At 39.4% G+C, this 20354-nt stretch overlaps 2 protein-coding genes across 2 annotated transcripts; both read right to left on the reverse strand.

The window, feature by feature from the left end:
- Positions 1-482: 482 nt before the first annotated feature.
- LOC149844221 (uncharacterized) lies at positions 483-10016 on the reverse strand. Its single transcript, XM_090002101.1, has 3 exons — positions 9710-10016; positions 2239-2366; positions 483-982 (listed from the first exon to the last, which is right to left on the reverse strand). The coding sequence occupies exons 1-3, from the start codon at positions 9855-9857 to the stop codon at positions 692-694; spliced, it is 567 nt and encodes a 188-aa protein (XP_089858227.1). The 5' UTR covers positions 9858-10016; the 3' UTR covers positions 483-691.
- A 6348-nt stretch (positions 10017-16364) lies between these two features.
- LOC149844222 (uncharacterized) lies at positions 16365-19418 on the reverse strand. Its single transcript, XM_090001058.1, has 3 exons — positions 19363-19418; positions 19173-19260; positions 16365-18236 (listed from the first exon to the last, which is right to left on the reverse strand). Exons 1-3 carry the CDS (start codon positions 19416-19418, stop codon positions 16365-16367), a joined length of 2016 nt encoding a protein of 671 aa, XP_089857184.1.
- Positions 19419-20354: the final 936 nt, after the last annotated feature.

Genomic DNA, 20354 nt, shown 5'->3' on the forward strand with positions numbered 1-20354 from the left:
ATAGCTTTGTTGGCTCACCTTGAATGAGCCCAGGAATGGTGGGTGTTCAGTTGGTCAACCAGGCCGAGTCCAAGTTAATTCCATTTACATCAGGTTTAAATGGGCAACAATCATCAGTAGGCTTACTGGAAAGGTGAGGATGGCAGATTGGCCCAGGTTGAACTGCTATGGCATTTAAACTGCACTGGACCTGATTTGCCCCTTTACTATGCAGTGGATGTAATAATCTTGATAATTTTCACTAAACTGGCATGCTTGTATGAAACCAGTGAAATACATGATCTGTTAACATGTGTGGATCTCCCATGAGAAAAGCAGAAGGCATCACACTGGATGCTGACCAAGGTATACGTGACGGCAGCGTGGTCAGACGATGAGTTGAATTCTGGATGGATGTCAACCACCAGCCCAGCCCTGAAATGAGCCGGCCGCTGTGTTCACATCCATAGGCAGAGCGTTAATGTGCAAAAGAAGAATTACAAGCAAATAAGTGATCACTGATCAGGAAGGAAAAGTTGGAGGAGTTTATAGGATTCCACATCCCATCTTTTAAGACATGTCAATCTCGAATTTCAGTTAGTTCAGCTAGCAATTTTAACCAGGTTGGATGTCCCTCCTGAGGTGCTGATACAAAATTGGAAACTGATACAGAGAAAAAAAACTTGAGAAAATCACTGTAAAAAACATTTTTCTACCTGCTGCCATCATTGCTGCTTTTATTGGCACCCTCAGGAGGGAGAGAAAGAAACTGCAGGACTCTTTGAACATGCACTACGTCAATTTTTAATGTCTCAGCAATGTTTTTGGCATCCATTGGTCTACTTTGACCATCCGCTTTGCCTTCATGGAGAAGGAAGATCTGGCGCAGCTTAGCAACATTCAGCGTCCCTGGTGCAACAGTTATTTCTTCATCACGGCCAGCACCAGACTTTGTATCTCGTAGTTTTGGCATGGGTCTGTTATATCGCTGGACCACTGATGCCTGCAAAGAGGGTAAAGCCAATTATTGGTCCAAAATATCATCAAATGCAGATTTTGATCATAGCAGTAGAAAGCCCATCGAAATGCAGAAAGCAAACATGAGACAGCAATTTGTAGAATTCAAGCACATACACACAGAGATACATGCATAAAAGAAAATTATTAATTGCCCAAACATGACACAAGAAACAATTCCTAGTTTATCATGCAAGATCCCTGACAAATTCAAACCTGTTTCAGCAAAATCATTCTGCTTTTCTAGGAGAGCTCTGGCAAACCAAGAACAAAGAAATGGAAACTGTACATAATTTCATACATTTCACACAGAAAGAAGCAACCTTATCGGTTAACCCACATGTGCCACTGCCACACCATCCATATCTTACAACTGATAACTGATATTGCCCAGTTGCCAGATGTGGCAGCAAATTCAAGGGGATTCAGAAGGGATTTGTATATTTCATTTAGAAAATCCAAGATAAATAAAAAATATTGTGATAACACCATGATAATATCACAATATTTTTAAATGGAAATTATTGTGATATTTTGCATTTGAAATATCTCATCACAACATGCTCAAAATATCAGGTATACCAGAGACTATGCTCGATACTATTTTTTTGGTGGATGAGGCCTCACCAAATCTTTAGGAAGAACAGAACTATTTCACTATCGTACACACAAGGTAGGAAATTGAGTGGTAATATGTGCTTATTTCCAACCCTTGCGGTATGACATGTTCCAAACTGTCAGATACTTTTGAAATGCTCTACGATACCGGCCTGCACTTTCTTTCACCCCTGTATTTATGTTTCTGAATGTTAGAAGGTTGTTAAGCCAAGAGAGAAATGATTGCCATTCAACCATTAGGTTGTTAAGCCAATGTGCCTTTCATAAATTTGCAAAACGCCATTAATCTTAAACCATATGGTATCTTATAATTTCTCAGAGTTAAGAAGTGTGGTGAACTTGTTATAGCACACACACACACACACACACACAGATGTCTGCATGCAAAAACACACATACACATGGACACAAATGAATGTGTGTGTGCCCACACACACACATACATGTAAAACCGGCCAACAGGTGGATAAACTGATATGAACGTTTAATAAAGTAGAGACACAGGATTAACAATCTCATTACCTTGAGAAGTACTCACTTTTTAAGGTGCATGGACAGCATGAGGTAAGACAACAATAATCTATATATAACTAAAGTGAAATAAAAGGACCTGCATAGACTCACCTCAACCATTTCCAGTTTACCGCCAGGCTTTGCAGTGATTCTTCCGGCCATCTGTCTGAGCATTGCATCGTATTCTGGATCTCTTTCTTCGAGTACAGAAGATTCATTTCTGTTCCTAGATATAGATTCTGGGAAACAAGATGAAATGAAGAAGTGTCTTTACTGGGTTCAGAATTCATAAAAGGCAAAGAATATGTAACTTAACGATTTAATATTCTAAAATATAAGGATATAATATTCATTCTTTGACCCCTCCACATCAGCTAATCTTTTGATTAGTTCAAAACTTCATAAGATGTATGTCCAAAACAGACAGAAACTCAACATAGTCTTCCAACCGTAAAAGTATCACAGTAGAACATGTAGATAGAGTTCAGTACATGGCAAGTGAATGAAAATAGAAATAGAAAAAAAAGGAAAGACAATAAGTCTTTATTTTGCATTCTCATACATCCTGGCAATTTCTGGTAGCTGAATTCCAATGCCAGTGACATAAAGTGACAAGAATACCATGCAACTGAAGCATTGATCACATTTAGAAAAGGATTTAAGAATGCTGACGTAGACTAACCACCAAAAATTGTGAGCTTAACATCTCTTTCAGAAAAACGAGAGCCAGAGAAACAAAAAAGAGAGAACAGCAAAATATTTTATAATTTCAAGGCAGATTCTGGAGGTGCTAAGATGAAAGTGAAAGACAGTTTGAGCGTTCATAATCGAATATGAACCATATTATCCATAATTTTGACATGATAAACTTATTCGGCTGTGAGTTTGTGCTATTTGACAGAAAGCACTACAGTTCTTCCATCAGTTGAATCTGTTTTAAGAAGCAAAGCTTCAAAGTACAGAACCATAATTGACAATTCGCAATCTACAGCTATAACCTTTGGATGCATTAACAAAGCAAGTCCTACTGATTATGCCAAGAAGAAAACTGACTCCTATTCTTCAAGATAAAAATGCAAGGAAGTCATGAGCAACATTTATGTTTACAATGCACAACAATGTAACCATATAATGACCAAGATGATCTCCACTACTAACTAAATCCTGACTCAATGTGTATTTGGTAAGACCAGGAGGTACGTTGTAGACTCTTAAAATACCCTAGTGAAAGTGGGCCCAATACTAGGCATCAATACAATGCTATTTGGGTTATTATGGATCGCCTTATGAAGTCAACACATTTCTTGTCAATCAAGGTGAACCAGACATTGGAGAGTCTTGCAGACTTGTACGTGGATGAGATTATTAGACTGCATGGTATTCCATTGTTTATCATTTCCGATTAAGACCCGAGATTTACTACGAAGTTTTAGGGGCAGCTACAGAAGTCTTTGAGAACGAAACTTCTCCATTCTTGGGAAAAAATTTCGGTAAAATTTGTTCCTAAAAACAGTTAAGGAAACAAACTCTTCGTCACCCAGTACATCCCTGATAGATCGCCACTAATACTCCACATCTCCCACTAGGTCAAATGTCATGACTAATGCCTTCTGATCTTCTGGGTACTAAATTGCATTGAATGCCTTCTCAGCTTGCATAATCCATTTTTTTACTATCTCTTCACTTGGAGTTCCGTCACACGTCAGTACCTTCATGTTCTTGAACTTGGTAATCCGTCATACGTCCTCGATGCCTTATTGGTCCTCCTCTAAAGAGTCCAAGTGGGGGATGTCCCCTCGACATTGGTAATCCTCTAGTCGATAAAAGGGGTAGGGTTAAGTAGCCAGGTCCAAACCTCTCTCTCCCACAATAGTCATCGTTAACCACTATAATGACTAGTGCGGGGGAGGAATGAGAGGCATCATGAGTCTAAATGCTCTAGCCGTTTCCATCAGTGTTGTCAAGAAGAACGTCAAAATTGTCGCCATCTGATCCATTTGTATTGTTGTTGAGCACTCAAACCTTTCAACATTCCTGTCTTCTTCGTAACCATTCTCGTTAGTACTGTTAGCATCTCAGGTTTGTGGTTCATGCTACTTTCTACATATGTCTAATAGGCAATATTTTTACCCACAAAGGGTTACTTAGAAATTTCTCAATATCTCAGGTACAAATGAGGTTCAAACACCTCTAACAAAGCTTTAGAGCATGTTTTTCCTGGTAGAGTTCTTATCTTTGTATGTGTTGTTACCTTATATACATTATTCCTTTTATTTTATTTTCTTTCCTTTCTCAGTGTTAGTGTATTATATCATTTTAAGTATACATTCATTAACTAGTTTTCAGCATGTAATCACATGGACACAATATCAAGTCTAAGGATGACAATCCATCACAGAGATACTGTTAAATTATGTACCTTATCACCTAATGTAATATATATATATTTTATATATATAAGGTAATACATATATTAATATATATGTATATGTATCTACTTTTTATATATATAAAATATATATATTTCTTATTATTTAGTCATAGGGGTAGTTTCGTCTTTTCTTCCATTTTACGCACATTCACCTTTTGAATGTGTTTGTAATTTCTTTTTAGTTTTTCTTTTTCTTTATTTTTATTTCTTTTATTTTTGTACTTAAAGGAACCTTGGGGGCCCCACTCAAATAGATGTTGGGCCCCTCCAACAGTCACATTTGTGACCGTTGGAGGGGCTCCAACGTCTATGAGTGGAGCCCCTCCAAGGCTCCCTTTTGGGTTGTTATAAATAGGGGCTCTCCCCTTGTATTCTCTTATGGCTTTGAGTCAAAGCCCAAGTTCTCAATAAATTGATTCCATTGTTTTTATGCCTTTGTGCATTTGTGAGTTATTTGTGGGTTGTGCTTTTTGTGCACAAGTGTTCTAAAGTGTTCTTATTGTGCTTTCGTGGTGGGTTCATTATCAAGAATATTAAGGTCTTGATATTAGTATCTTGTTGGAGATACTTTCACAGATACAACATAAATTAATCATGCCACAACATTAAAATACCCTCCCAAGGTATAAGCATGACATTCTCAAAATAATTCATCAACAACAACTACGCCTTCATCCCAAAACAATTGGGGTCGGCGATATGAACCAAAAAAAAAAATCATTCTGGGTCTTCCACATGAATCCTTCTCCTCCAATCATTTCTATCCAATGCCATGTCCTCGGTGAGGTTCAAAGCATTCATATCCTTTCCTATCACCTCCATCCATGTCTTCTTAGGCCTACCCCGACCTCTTTTAACTAATATATTTTCCCATTTCTCCATCCTTCTAACTGGAGCATCATTAGGCCTTCGCCGAATATGTCCAAACCACCGTAAACGATTCTCTCTCATCTTATTTTCAATGGGTGCAACGCCTACCTTCTTACGTATCTCCTCGTTCTGAATCTTATCTTTTATTGTATTTCTACACATCCATCTCAGCATACGCATCTCAGCTACACTCATTTTTTGAATATGATGTCTCTTGGCAACCCAACATTCCGTACCATATAGTAAAGTGGGCCTAATAGTTGTCCTATAAATCTTTCCCTTCAACCGCAATGGCATTCTACGATCGCACAACACTCCAGTTGCACTCTTTCATTTCATCCACCCAACCTTTATCCTATGATTTACATCTCCATCAATTTCTCTATACTTTTGAATGATAGATCCCAAATATTTGAAACAATCATCCACCGGTATTTCTTGCTCACCAAGCTTCACTACACTCCCATCACTACTTCGTTGCTTACTGAATCGACATTCCATGTATTCTGTCTTACTCTTACTCAACTTAAAACTTCTTGCTTCCAATGTCTGTCTCCATAATTCTAACTTAGCATTAACCCCAACTCTAGATTCATCAATCAAAACAATATCATCAGCAAACAACATACACCACGACACATTTTCTTGAATTGGTCTCGTAAGCTCATCCATCACTATAGCAAATAGGAAAGAGCTTAAAGCAGATCCTTGATGTAACCCAACCGTTATAGGAAAATTGGTTGTCACCCCTCCACAAGTGCGGACATTGGTTACTACTCCTTCATACATATCTTTAATTATACTAATATACTTGAGAGAAACACCTTTCTTCATCATTGTCCACCAGATATCTTTAATTATACTAATGTACTTGAGAGAAACACCTTTCTTCATCATTGTCCACCAGAGAACGTCCCTAGGTACTCTATCATATGCCTTCTCTAAATCAATAAAAACCATATGCAAATCTTTGTTCCTTTCTCTATTTCTCTCAATAAGTTGTCTAAGAAGTTGTATAGCTTCCATAGTTGATCTTCCAGGCATAAAACCAAATTGATTCTCCGATATCATGGCAACCTTCCTCAACCTAGACTCAATCACCCTCTCCCAAAGTTTCATAGTATGACTCATGAGTTTTATACCACGATAGTTTGTGCAATCTTGTATATCACCCTTATTCTTGTATAGAGGCACCAAAGTACTCTTCCTCCACTCATTAGGCATCTTATTTGTCTGCCAAATCTTGTTAAAAAGATTTGTCAACCATTCTAAACCTTTCTCTCCCAAACATTTTCAAGCCTCGATAGGAATACCATCTGGGCCAACTGCCCTTCTTAATTTCATTTTCTTCAAAGCCTCTGCAATTTCTTTCTTTTGAATCTTGCGCATGAAGTCACGATTCATCTCATGAAAAGGAATGGAGAAGTCTCCCAGATCCTGAGCATGACTTTCATTAAATAGCTTATCAAAATAATCTTTCTATCTCTCCTTAATCTCCTCATCTTTAACTAAAACCCTTTGCGTTTAATCTTTGATACATCTAACCATACCCAGATCCCTCGATTTCCTATCTCTCATCTTTGCAAGCCTATAAATATCCTTCTCGCCCTCTTTGGTATCCAACTTGTCATAAACCTCCTTATATACCTTATCCCTCGCGTTCCGAACTACTTTTTTAGCTTTCTTCTTTGCTATCATATACTTCTCCAAATTCTCATTATCACGACTCTTACTTAGATTTCTATAACACTCTCTTTTAACCTTAATAGCTAATTTGACATCCTCGTTCCACCACGATGTATCCTTACCTAGCGATGCACCGCCTTTAAACTCACCCAATACCTCCTTAGCCACATTTCTCATGCCACCCGCTATCTTATTCCACATTGATTCTGAATCCTCCTCGAGACACCAATCAACTTCTTTAACTACCCGCTCTACAAACATTCCTTGTTTAGCTCCTTTCAGTGCCCACCACTTAATTCTAGGATCTATCCTATGTCTATCCCTTTTGCGGCATTGTCTAATTCTAAGATCTAAAATTAAGACTCTATGTTGTGTAGCTACACTTTCTCCCGGTATAACCTTACAATCGATGCAACAACCCCTATCTCTCTTTCTAAGTAGGAAAAAATTTATCCGACTCGTATCAACCCCACTTTTAAATGTTACTAGGTGAGACTCCCTCTTCCTAAACCAAGTGTTTGCTAAGATCATATCATAGGACAAATCAAAATCTAAAAGTTTTTCTCCACTTTCGTTTCTTTCTCCTATACCATAGCCTCCATGGATACTCTCAAATCCATCCCTACTAATGCCTACATGCCCATTAAGGTCACCGCCGATGAAAAGCCCTTCTTCATAAGATATCCCTTGTACTACTCCATCTAAATCTTCCCAAAATTGACGCTTAATGGAATCATCTAAACCTACTTGAGGTGCATAAACACTAATAATATTAATAATATCTGTACCTAATACTAATTTAATAAGTAAAATCCTATCACCCTTCCTACGGACCTCAACTACACCTCTCTTTCTCAAAGCCTAGCATTCCTTTTTCCCATAATATATTATATATGTCAAACCATTATCCTTGTTTCTACAATAAGTACATTCATGACATAATCATATACCAACATTTTCATGAATTGGCAAAGTACTAGGATAACATGTAATATGAACTATAGTTCACATACATCTTTTTAAAAACCACAAAATACAGATTTTTAAGCATGCATTCAGTCAATTTATACACAAAGACTGTATTTTATTATCTAGGGAGTTATTTGCAAATGTTCTTTTACCTCGAATGCAAGGATTGAACCCTCACCCTATAGTTGAATCTCTCATAGAAGTAGTCGGATCGGTACAATGACTCACTTAATTAACCAAACCGACATTTCTTTTATTTTAAAAAATTATCAAACTACCCCTCCTGAAGATGGTCTGTCAGACCTCATTTTCCGCACTGTGTTTGACTGTGAAAACATGACAAACAAATTCCTATGATTTTGGAAACCATATTGATCTAGCATACATCAAGTCACAGACAATAGCGTCCTATCACACCCTTCACCAAAAACATTTTGTTAGTACTCTTTATGCTTCTCATTGCTTGTGTTTTTTTTAAGTATTATTCTCGCATGTCTTATCAAGAGAGAAATTCGTGATAGAAGGAACTCACAGAATTGGAAAACAAGTGAATGCAACTATCCTTCGATAAAAGGGTAATTTTGCATGTTTTCCTGCATATGTGTGTGAATTTAGAAACCATATTGATCTAGCATAGATCAAGTCAGAGACAATAGCGTCCTATTAAACCCCTCACCAACAACATTTTGTTAATATTCCTTCCACTTCTTATTGCTCGTGCTTTTTACGGATTGTTCTAGCATATGGACTTATTGGGAGATAGTTCATAATAGAAGCAACTCACAGAACCGGAAAACAAGTGAATGCAATTATCTTTCAATAAAAAACCATCACATTTACACGATTTGTGCGAAATTCAAACCATTCTTCTCGCATCGGGACTTATCGAGCGAGAATTCATAACAGAAACTCACAGAACTCGAAAACAAGTGAATGCAATTATATTTCAATACAAGAACCATCACATTTACATGATTTGTGCGAAATTCTAACCATTCTTCTCGCATGTGGATTTATCCAGCGAGAGTTCATAACAGAAGGAACTCGCAGAACTGGAAAACAAGTGAATGCAATTATCCTTCGATAAAAGAACCATCACATTTACACAATTTGTGCAAACTCCAAACCACTTTTCTCAATCCCAAAATTCAAACACAATCTCGCAGTGAATGAAAAAAACAACCATCATTATCAAATCCGCATTCGATTCGGCATCACAGTGGTGATGATGACGATGACGACAATGACGATGATGATTCGTGGCTGTGAACTAAACTACGCTTGACTACTGGGAATCAGTACTAAGGGAAACGCCAACAATTCGCAATGAATAGAAACAACGATCGTCCACTTCGTTTTCTCACTGTGGTGGTGGTGATCATAGTGACTACGACAACGATGATGATGATGATGATGATGATGATGATGATGATGATTTGTGAGAACGAGCTAAGCTATGCTAGAGTACTGCGAATTGGGTCTAACGGAAACGCCGAAATCCGCATCAGACGATCGTAGATGCCCGCAATGATCACAAAATTTCAGAAAATGGGAAACAGGGGAGAAGAGAAACGATAAGAGTATAGGAAGAGAATTGTGCGAATTGCAAACCGGATTTTCACGCACCGGAATCGGCGGCGGAGAATCTCGATTCCTCTCGTTTGGGCAACTTCGGCTTGCTCGCGACGACGACTCTCGGCCGCTCGCTCTTCCTAGACGGGTCGAGGCTCGGAGCCCGACCCCTTGCGATCGCTCTGCGCAGCGCCTGGCCCATCTCTCGCCGATGGTTCTAGGGATTCAGGTGCCGGAAAACGCCTCGGACCATGCCGGAAACCTCTCTTCGTGAGGCGTAGATGGAAGCGCCGACGGATTTCCGGCGACTAGTTCGCATACGAAGAAATAAGAAACTCAAACTCTAGGGCGCGTGTTTGTGGTAGCTGGACTAAGAAGCGCTCCCTCTGGCTCACATTTAGGCCACGTTTGGAAGTGGTAAAAATTTTCATAAGAAAGTTGGATGATCACATGAAAAAAACGTGATCACATATAAAAACATTAAGGGTACGTTTGGTTGCCCTTTACAAATGTGAAAGTAAATCTTATGATATCATGAGATGAAATCATGTAAAAGTAAATCTCATGAGATTCCACTTCTCATGTTTGATTGGTTTGAGGAAAGAAAGAAATTTCATTTGTATGAGATTCAATTTTTTTTTGTTTGGTAAGTTGACATACATTCATTTTCTCACGAGGCTAAAAGAGGGTCTCATGAGAGACAGTTCATGTTCAATCGTAGAGAAGGCGATGGAGCTCACCGATATCAATTCCGGCGAGTTCTCCCCTTCACTGAAACAGAGTCTCACGAGCGAGCTCCCATGTTCAGTCGTAAGGCCATAATCAATTTCAGTGAGTTCTTCTCTTCACTATGCTTCGCAAGGAACCAAAGCAAAGAAAATAAAAAAGGACTGAAACAAGGCATCACGAACGAGAGCCCATGTTCAGTGATAAGGAGGGCTAATGGAGCTCGTCGGCGAGCTTCTCCCGCCCCAAAAAGACTGAAACAAGGCCGAGCGAGCGAGAGCCCATGTTCAGTTGTAGAAAGGATGGCATAGCTCACTACAAATGATTCTGACGAGCTTCCCCCCTTCATTGTGCTTCACAAGGAACCATAAAAAAAAAAAAGATTGAAATAAGATCTCACAAGCGATAGCCCATGTTCAGTTATAGGTAGGGCTAATGGAGCTCGCCGGAATCCATTCCAGTGAGGTCCTCCTCTGGCAAGCTCCCCCCATCCCCTTCAATAATCATGAAAAAAAAAATTTACCTGATTTTTTCGACGAGCTTTTGCTGAAGCTTTCCCATTATCTGGCAATCTTCTTTTTTCTAGCGAGGCTTGGGTTTTTCTGACTTTAGCCTTTTCTCCCTCTTACATGCTCTTCTTCTTCACATGGGGGAGAGGAGAAGATGAGAGAAACAGGGAAACAAATGTTTGGGGGAACCCCAGTGTTTACCAGCCAAATGTGGGTGTGATTCAAAATCACACCATTACCCATGAGATTCGAGATCTTACAGGTTGACGTAATTCAAAATCACATGATCCCAAATCCCATGTTTGGTTGAGCATGAGATTTGGGCCCTTGTGAGAATCACTTTTTAGTTTATATGAGAAAGTGAATGTCACGTGATCCAACCAATATTGCCTTAGGAGTTAGGAGGTGAAAGAAAGAACCTTCAATTAGTCAGCCAATTAATAAGCATCTTTGCTTGAGTTTCACGCAGCTTACAACTTTAAATTTTTTAATCGAAAAAACTGTCCTCCTCTAAAACCAGTAAATTTTTAATATTTTATAAAAAATAACATTGAATTAAGGCTAAAATATTATTTAAAATTAAGATAAGAATTAATCTATAATTCAAACATTTACTAGGATTCGGAATAAATTTTCACTAAATAATTTATGCTGAATCAGAGTTTTAATTTTTAATCGAATTTGAATTCAGATTTAATAAATATGTTTCAAATATTATAATTAGATTTGAGTTTGATTTAAATCTAAATTAAGACTTAATTGAATGTTAATGCAAGTTTAAAAAATACAATAAATTATATTTTTTTTGAAATTGAATTCAAAAGTAATACAGGTGATTCATCAGAGTGTTTCTAATAAATAAAATAATAATTAATAATGAATTTTATGCAAAAAATATAAATATATAAATTAGCCTAAAAAAATATATAAGAAACATTCTATGAAAAATTAAAGTTGATTCGAGTTGATTTAAGTAAAATTCGTATTTAGAATCAAATTTCTGAAAGAGATAAAATTTAATAAAATAATTGATAAATTTTATCAAAATAAAGACGAATAGGATTCAGACGAATCTAACTAATTTGATATGTATGTAATATGAATTCAATAAATTTGAATTTAGTTTCATGAGTTCGAAATCTAATTTACAAAAAAAAAAAAATACTCAAATCGATATTGGGTCCTACCGACCCAGCTAGAGATCACTTTCGAAGTTCGTTTATGAGAAAAAAACATTCTTAAAAAAGAGATTAAATAATTTAGATGAATTAATATTGCTAATGTATATTAAATACTATACTATATACTGCTTAAACCTTAGAAAAAAATATACAAAATACACCCACACGCCCAAGGGTCTCATCGACCCTATTAAGTTTCAATTCTTTAGAAAATTATTTATAAAAAATTCAAATTAACCTCATAAAGAATATTTAAAATAAATAATTGAAATATATTGGTTTTCAAATTTTAATAGGTGACATGTAATTGAAATAAAGTCTAATTCAAATTCATTTAATGTCATTTCATTTAACTTTACATTTGAATTTCTAAAGAATTGAATTTGAATTTCAAGTGAATTAATTAGAAATTTATTTAGTGAAATGAAATTTATAATTTAACCAAAATTTATAATTTGGTAGGAGTCCATAGGTGGGTTGTCCCATCCAATGTGTCACTCCAATTAAAAAAAAATTAACCAACTTGATATAGTCACCTCTAGTGTCGTTAATCTTAATCATGACCTGAGCATTAGAGACCAATTCCCTCACCCACATAAAAAAACAACGACCAATGCCAAAATTGGATAACATTTGAAATAAGAAGGGCCAATGCACAGAATCCAAAGGCTTTATGAAAATCTAATTTAAGAGAAAAATAAGACTGGCCACTAAGATGTAAGGAGTGAATGACTTCAGAGGCCAAGATGAATGAATGGTGAATCCTCTTATTGTGGATAAAGAAGAACTGAGAGTTCAAAAAAAATTGGTGAGTTACGACCTTCAACCTATTAGCCAACACCTTGGCAATCATTCGATAAAGGGCACTCATAACAGAAATTGGGTGAAACCTAGAGATATCAGTGGCAACATTATCTTTTGAAATTAAAGAAATAATTGCCAAGTGGGTTTGAATAGGCAATCTGGAGTTGCGATAGAACTCATCAAACATGTTAATAACATCAGGCTTCACACAAGACCAAAAAATTCTGAAGAAATCTACATGAAACCCATCAGAACCTGGAGCTTTCCACCCCGACAAACCTTTGATGACCCTAAAAATCTCATCTTCAGAGAACTTCATTTGCCTAATTCTGGCTTGATCTTGCCGAATCGAACCAACAGAAACATGACCAATGACACCCTTCGCAGTAAGTAAAACATAATATAAATCTTTAAAATACTGAGTGACAACTAAAATAACGTGTTGATTAAGGTATAAAACACTCCCAATGGTGATTGATGAGACGACATTCCTCCTATGACGATGAGAAGCATATGAGTGAAAAAATTTGGTATTACCGTTTTCGTCTGTAAGCCATTTCACTCTTGCCTGTTGCTTCCATCTAATTTCCTCTTTGACCCTCTAGTTCTTCAAAAGCGTTGATAACTCAATAGATCTGGCATGCAAACTCTGCAGGTGTGAATCAGATAGAGACTCCGGGGAAGACATAGTTTGATACAATGCTGAAATCTCTTGCTCCCAAGCAGTCATTTGCTGAAATTTAACCACATCTCGATTATGGAGTCAAGCTTTGATATCCTTAGTGAGACGAGACAACTTTTCATGACACTGAATAGTCGCCCACTGCTCATTGAAGGGCTTGTTCCAAGAGTCTGAAATAATAGTGTGAAAGTCTGGCTCCTTGAGCCACCATTGTTCAAACACAAAACTCCTAGCGTATTTAAAACCATCCTCCCAAATAGTGATTAACTGACCATCTTGAGCTACACACCTCCAAGAACTGCACACAGAATCAGTGACGATAGAGGCAATAGTAGTGGCCTCAGTGACGGCCGACAATAAAGAAAAAGGAACCGATAGACCAATAATCATGCATCTGTGAGCATCAGTGGAACGAGCATTAAACGCCATAATGTGAACCACCATATAATCAAAATGCCTAAATGAAAAAATAATGAAGGACGAGGGCAAAATTAACCTTTTTCCACCTTTTGCATGACTGTCTAACCGAGCTGCCAATCCACCTCGAGAAGTGGCGCTAGTTGTGTAAGGCACAAAGTCACTAACAGAGAAACCATGATGGGCATGAGGATGGGGAATAATGACGGACTTATCATCGATAGGATAATAATCAAAACTAGTTGCGACAGATATCTTGAGGCCCCCCAGTAGCATGTTCGACAGTAGTTGAAAGCAAGATACGAGAAGTCTAATAGACGTGCTGGGTTTGGCAACGTATGCCAGAAATGTAGATGATATAGCCGGAACCGTAGTCGAAAAGGTTTTTTCGGTGAGCTGCCTGAGCAAAGCATGTGATAACCAGACCGGAACCCAGATAGTCCCAATCTTGATGGCATGAAAAGAAATCTTCAGCTCCTGAAGATCTCCAATCTGCACCCATGGCGAAAAAGAAGTATGTCGCGAAGGTCGCTTAGAACTCTGATAGGCAAAGTGGCTCCCAACACAAAAGATTCGCTGAAGTCAAGAGGCTTTCCGGTTGAATGGTGGTGAAGAACATTTATTCGCCTTCGCTTCCAAAAAGGATGACGACGAGCAAGGAAAGATTAATCACACATATGGCAATCAAAGCGTTTCTGAAAATTCAGAGAAAAACATGATACACACCACCAATCTCCCGGTCTAGCGCGACGCAACTGAGATCTTGTGCGAAGGGCACAAAAAGAGCGTTGCCATGAAGATTGAACCTACTGCCAGTCCTGGTCAGCGACCCAATGTGGAAGCTCCCGAAAAAAGAAAGGCGGGTCAAGCAGCGCCATGACAGAACATGCTTCGAGAGGCTCCCTCCTAATGACATGGATAAATTTTCTGACGTCTGAGATATGAAGAGAGCCTGCATCCAGGCATGAACCGAAGACATCTGAGAGATTGAAAAATAATCGATGCTTGAGTCTGAATGGCAGGTCAACATCGAAACCCCACCGTCGAAGGGCGAATGCTGTGCCCCAGTCATTAAGAGCATCCTGAATGATATGGAGGGCCCTCCGATTTGCTCCCAAAGAGCGATAAAAAACAAAACCCCAGAAAACACGCGATGAGCGACTCATGAGGAAGAAAGAAGCGAGAGAGCACCTGGCTGCCGGAGGGATGGTGGACGGTTGCAGTGGGAGGTCGACCTCTTCAGCAATCATAAAACCCCCAAAATGCCAAAGAACTTGCTGTCTGAGGGATGGTGGGCGATTGCAGCTGGTGTTGGCTCTGATGCGGTGAGGGACGACGCTGCAAAGGTCGGGCGATGGTGGCTCCGATGTGGTGAGGGACGACGCTGCAGAGGATGACCCTAAGGTCGGGCGACGGGGGGGGGGGGGTAGCTGGAGAGGAGGTCGAGCGTTGGTGGCTCTGGCACAACGAGGAGCGTCGTGCAAGGGAGGTCTGGCGACAGTGGCTCCTGAGCAGCAATGGGCGTCGCTGCAGAGTTGGTCGAGCGATGGTGGTTCCCGCGTGGAGAAGGGCGTCACTGCAGAGGAGGTCGGGCGATGGTGTTTCCGACGTAGCGAGAGAGAGATAGAAAAGTTTTTTTCCCGAAAATCTTTCTCTCGATCGAGAGAGAGAGAGAGAGAGAGAGAGAGAGAGAGAGAGAGAGAGAGAGAGAGAGAGTTGCTACAGGTAATTGCCTACTAGAAGAAAAGGTCATCAAACAAAGCTTTTGGAGGGTTAGAAATAGATGCAAACTCAATTGAATGAAGAGAATCAGAAACTTGAGATGGAAAGGCAACATGACCTTGAGTTCATCAATTATGATGATGAATACCATGGAAAATGAAAAAGTAAAAGATATCAAATACAAGATTGCTTAATCGGAGAAGATAGCATACTCATTAAGTGAAAGATATGAACACAAGTCAGCATGATATCTGCTGAAACAAGATGTGAGTTCCACGTTGCAATGGATCCACTCAGCTCTATTACAGCAGCATTGGATAGAATTACCCACCACCGATAAGAATGCAAACATGATGATCTAGCAAAGAACGATCAAGACTTCTCCGCAAATTTATTACCCCAATGGCATGATTTTCATAAGATTGGGATGCTGCATCAGAAGCAATCTGTGGCTATTGAAAGAGAAAAACTGTAAAAGTAGGATGTTCACTCGCACTCGGACCAATTCCAGGAAACACTGAACACCATGTGTTCAACTGTGTAGATTTTCATGTGAACTTTGTGAATGTTAGAGCATCCGAGAACCCGCACCACTGCATAATTTGTTTCTCAACCAGAGGAAACAACGGCACCTCTAGCCAGATTGACCATCTTTTCCAGTTGGGATTTCAGACTGATGAAGATTTTGACAACCCCATTATTCCAAGAGTCACTCCCTTATCAGATTGAAGTGCATTCCTGATTTTCTTAGTACCACCTTTCTCATCCATTCTTTCTTCTTGAGGGTGTATGACAGCATCAGTACAATTGCCAGATGCAAGAGCAGTGGTGCGGGCTGGCACTGCAATACATTTTGTCCTTCGACTGGGTTTAGACACCAGTTTCTCTGCTTCCCCAGCTTTTGTGCCCCTCACCCTATGCCTTGGGCTCAGCAAACCAATCGCAAGTGCTTCCAAGGCCCTTGTTGTCAGAGGGCGGTTTCTGGTGCTCTGCCTCCTGGCTTGTATTGTAGACTTCTTGGCATTATCCATGCCATCTGACACTTGAAATGCTTGGGCACTCTTACCCCGCTGATTTGTTTCCATTGAAAAGGAATCTCCTCTTAAGTCAGCATTATCCTGACAACGCACCACTTGTGTGTCCAATGCCTCATCCATTTCAATATCAGTGGGACAATGTGGTAAGTTCAGATCAATCAAAGTACGTGGAAAACTTTTTTCCGTACGTAGAGACAATCCCTTCTCCTTATATTCGCCACTGCCCAAATGGTCATCAGCTCCCATAGTTTCACATCTTCCATCAAGACTTGTACTGAGAACACGTGTCCCCTGAAAATCATCAATTGCTGCAATCTCAGGAAGACTATCCTTAAATGACTTTGACTGAGAATGCAGTTCACTTTCCTTTTTATTGGTTCCAGTGGTCAATGTATCATCTTCTTGACTGCTATCTCCATGATTTCCTGGGTTAATCCTCCACCGTTTCAAAACAGTAGCTAAATATTTCTTTGGGGAGGACCTTACTATATGATTGGGTTCATGGTCCTTTTTCTTGGAAGTCAATGCAACAAGTCTTCTATCTTGATTACAAGTGGATCCACTTCCCACATCCAGTTCATCTCTTGTTGATGCCTGTTCAGAATTGGGAAGATGGGCATCTGGATGCTCAGCTTGCATTCCTTTGTTCACACTCTTGTCTGAATTATCTCTAAACTTAGCAGAAGATTCCAAACAACTCAGAAATGTCTTTGCTGAATCAGGCTCATCAGCCTGCTCCTCAGAACTGTCATCATCAGCATCTGTTGAAAAGCTGGCTGGACTGTCAGTATCCATGGGTAAAGTTCTCATTTCTCTTACCTTGCATGACCCTTCATAAACCATGCTGGTATCTACAACTGTAAACTTGATGTGCTCAGAATTGCAACTTGAAAGCCTTGGGCGAAGATAACAATGGAGTTGATGATCAAAAGGGCCCTTTTCATCCAACTTAGCATTCTCACCCCATACATCCTCCTTGACCATATTGCTGTTGGTGCCATCAGCCTCAATTTCAAGGAGGCTTGGATCCAATGTTACTTTATTCAGCACATCGCTAACAGAATCAAAGTAATGGGTGCCCTTCACGAGTCTCCTTCTTGAGAATTTCTTTATACCAGGGATGAGGAAAACCAATGAATTCTTGGACACAACAAAACCATGAATTATAGGCTGCTCTGAATGCCACCCTCTTGCTAGTAGACGAGGCCAAACAGCTTCCCAGAACAGATCACTTGACCGAGCTTTGCTTAACCTGAAATCCCCTGTGAGGAATTTGATAATCTCTTCAGATGTCAAGGAGGAGCAAGCCTTACCAATAGGAATTGCAAGACGAGTAACAGCTGGTTGAGTTGCCTTTGCAGGTTCCGTGTTGATGCCAGTGAGGTCATGCTTCCCCTTCCCAATCCCAACAGCCTTTACTAGCGTTGCCAATCCAACCGTTATTTTTAATGTGGTAACATACTCCTCCAGTGAAACTTTTCCTCCATTATATGCTTTTGTTTTCTGTCCACAAAAGATGAATATTATTCAAAATTGGAAAATCCAACACATTAAAGACAAAAGAATCACTTATTGAGAGCATAAGACTAATATAATGAATTAGCGAATAACCAACCAAAAGGGATACGGTCAAAATTGAGAGCATAAGACTAATATTATGCTCTCATAGCCAGGTAATATATGCTCAAACAGTTTTTCAACAAGTTTGAGAAAACAAAAATAAAAGAAATAATAACTGTAAGTCAAAATGCATTTTTCCCCATTTGATGTGTTACTATCTGTCATTTCTCAACTTTATTTGAGGTGATTAGCAAGAATTGGAAGTCATCACTGATACTGAAGGCGATAACCTAGAACTGAAAGTCAGCACTGAGACGACTTGTCAGAATGTAGGAATGCATACAAGGCAGCTTATACAAGAAAAGCTATTTCTGCTACAACATACACATGGTTATTTTTATGGGTAATTTGACTAAGTTGACATCACTCGATTGCACAATTGTAGAATCTGGAAGCAGCAACAACAATAACTAAGCAAAAAAAGAAACAGGTAAATAAAAGAAAGATAGATAAAGTGCAATTCTAGAAATAGAAATCCCAACTAAAAAGGTGTCCTAATAAGAGACCCAGACCCTTCAACAGAAGAAAACAAATGAAGGATCTGCGAAAACTGATCTGGGTGAAAATTGAAAAGGTGCTGGTCTATGCATAAATGGGAGGAAAACAATTTCATTTGAAATAGAAACAGACATTTGCTGCTAATGTCGCACTGACACTAAGTGCAGAAGGATCAAACCCACTTCCATTAAAATAGAAATTAAGCATTTGGTGTCAATAATGTAGCATTATAACCAGTGTTATTAAAAACGCGCCTCAAGGCGCAAAAAGCACGCCTCGCCTCAAGGCGAGGAGGGGCGTTATGCCTTGAAGCGCACGTACAAAGCGCAAAAGCCCTGAGGCGTGTGCCTCATACGCCTTGAGGCGCATGCCTCGAAGCGAGGCGCGCCTCACGCTGAGCCGTACATGCCTTAAATTTTTATAGTCAAATGAGGGTCAAAGCCCTCATTTGACCCCCAAATAAGTTTTTTTAAAGCATTGCTTAAAAAGCCCACGTTCCTCCTTCACGCACACTATCCCTCTCCTCTCCCACTCGATGTCCCTCTCTTCACGCTCCTTTGCCACCATCGCCCAGGTCGCCACCACTTCCACCACTGCGCCGGCTCGCTCTCCCTCTCCCGGAGGTCAGGTATGCTCTCTTCCCTTTCGTTCTCTCTTCTCTCTCCGCACAGTATGCATGATTGGATTAGGATCCAAAACAAGGTTGCTAAACAACAACAACTACGCCTTCATCCCAAAACAATTGGGGTCGGCGATATGAACCAACAAAGAAAATCATTATGGGTCTTCCACATGAATCCTTCTCCTCCATTCATTTCTATCCAATGCCATGTCCTCGGTGAGGTTCAAAGCATTCATATCCTTTCTTATCACCTCCATCCATGTCTTCCTAGGCCTACCCCGACCTCTTTTAACTAATATATTTTCCAATTTCTCCATCCTTCTAACTGGAGCATCATTAGGCCTTCGTCGAATATGTCCAAACCACCATAAACGATTCTCTCTCATCTTATTTTCAATGGGTGCAACGCCTACCTTCTTACGTATCTCCTCGTTCCGAATCTTATCTTTTATTGTATTTCCACACATCCATCTCAGCATACGCATCTCAGCTACACTCATTTTTTGAATATGATGTCTCTTGGCAGCCCAACATTCCGTACTATATAGTAAAGCGGGCCTAATAGTCGTCCTATAAAACTTTCCCTTCAACCGCAATGGCATTCTACGATCGCACAACACTCCAGTTGCACTCTTCCATTTCATCCACCCAACCTTTATCCTATGATTTACATCTCCATCAATTTCTCCATACTTTTGAATGATAGATCCCAAATATTTGAAAGAATAATCCACCGCTATTTCGTGCTCACCAAGCTTCACTACACTCCCATCACTACTTCGTTGCTTACTAAATCGACATTCCATGTATTCTGTCTTACTCTTACTCAACTTAAAACCTCTTGCTTCCAATGTCTGTCTTCATAATTCTAACTTAGCATT

The sequence above is a fragment of the Nuphar pumila genome, chromosome 3, assembly GCF_984573655.1.
Source record: "Nuphar pumila chromosome 3, dmNupPumi1.hap1.1, whole genome shotgun sequence".
In the NCBI taxonomy this organism is placed as follows: domain Eukaryota; kingdom Viridiplantae; phylum Streptophyta; class Magnoliopsida; order Nymphaeales; family Nymphaeaceae; genus Nuphar; species Nuphar pumila.

Bases quoted from the DNA above. Each gene is read 5' to 3' on its own strand.
- LOC149844221 (XM_090002101.1), bottom strand. From the start codon at position 9,857: ATGGGCCAGGCGCTGCGCAGAGCGATCGCAAGGGGTCGGGCTCCGAGC. The intron at 2,367-9,709 runs GTGCGTGAAAAT...CTTGTTTCCCAG, and splicing joins ATTCTCCGCCGCCGATTCCG to AATCTATATCTAGGAACAGA. The intron at 983-2,238 runs GTGAGTCTATGC...CCCTCTTTGCAG, and splicing joins GTAAACTGGAAATGGTTGAG to GCATCAGTGGTCCAGCGATA.
- LOC149844222 (XM_090001058.1), bottom strand. From the start codon at position 19,418: ATGGTGGCAAAGGAGCGTGAAGAGAGGGACATCGAGTGGGAGAGGAGA. The intron at 19,261-19,362 runs GTGCGTGAAGGA...TAAAAATTTAAG, and splicing joins TGGGAGAGGAGAGGGATAGT to GCATGTACGGCTCAGCGTGA. The intron at 18,237-19,172 runs GTACGTGCGCTT...TTTTGTGGACAG, and splicing joins CCTCAGGGCTTTTGCGCTTT to AAAACAAAAGCATATAATGG.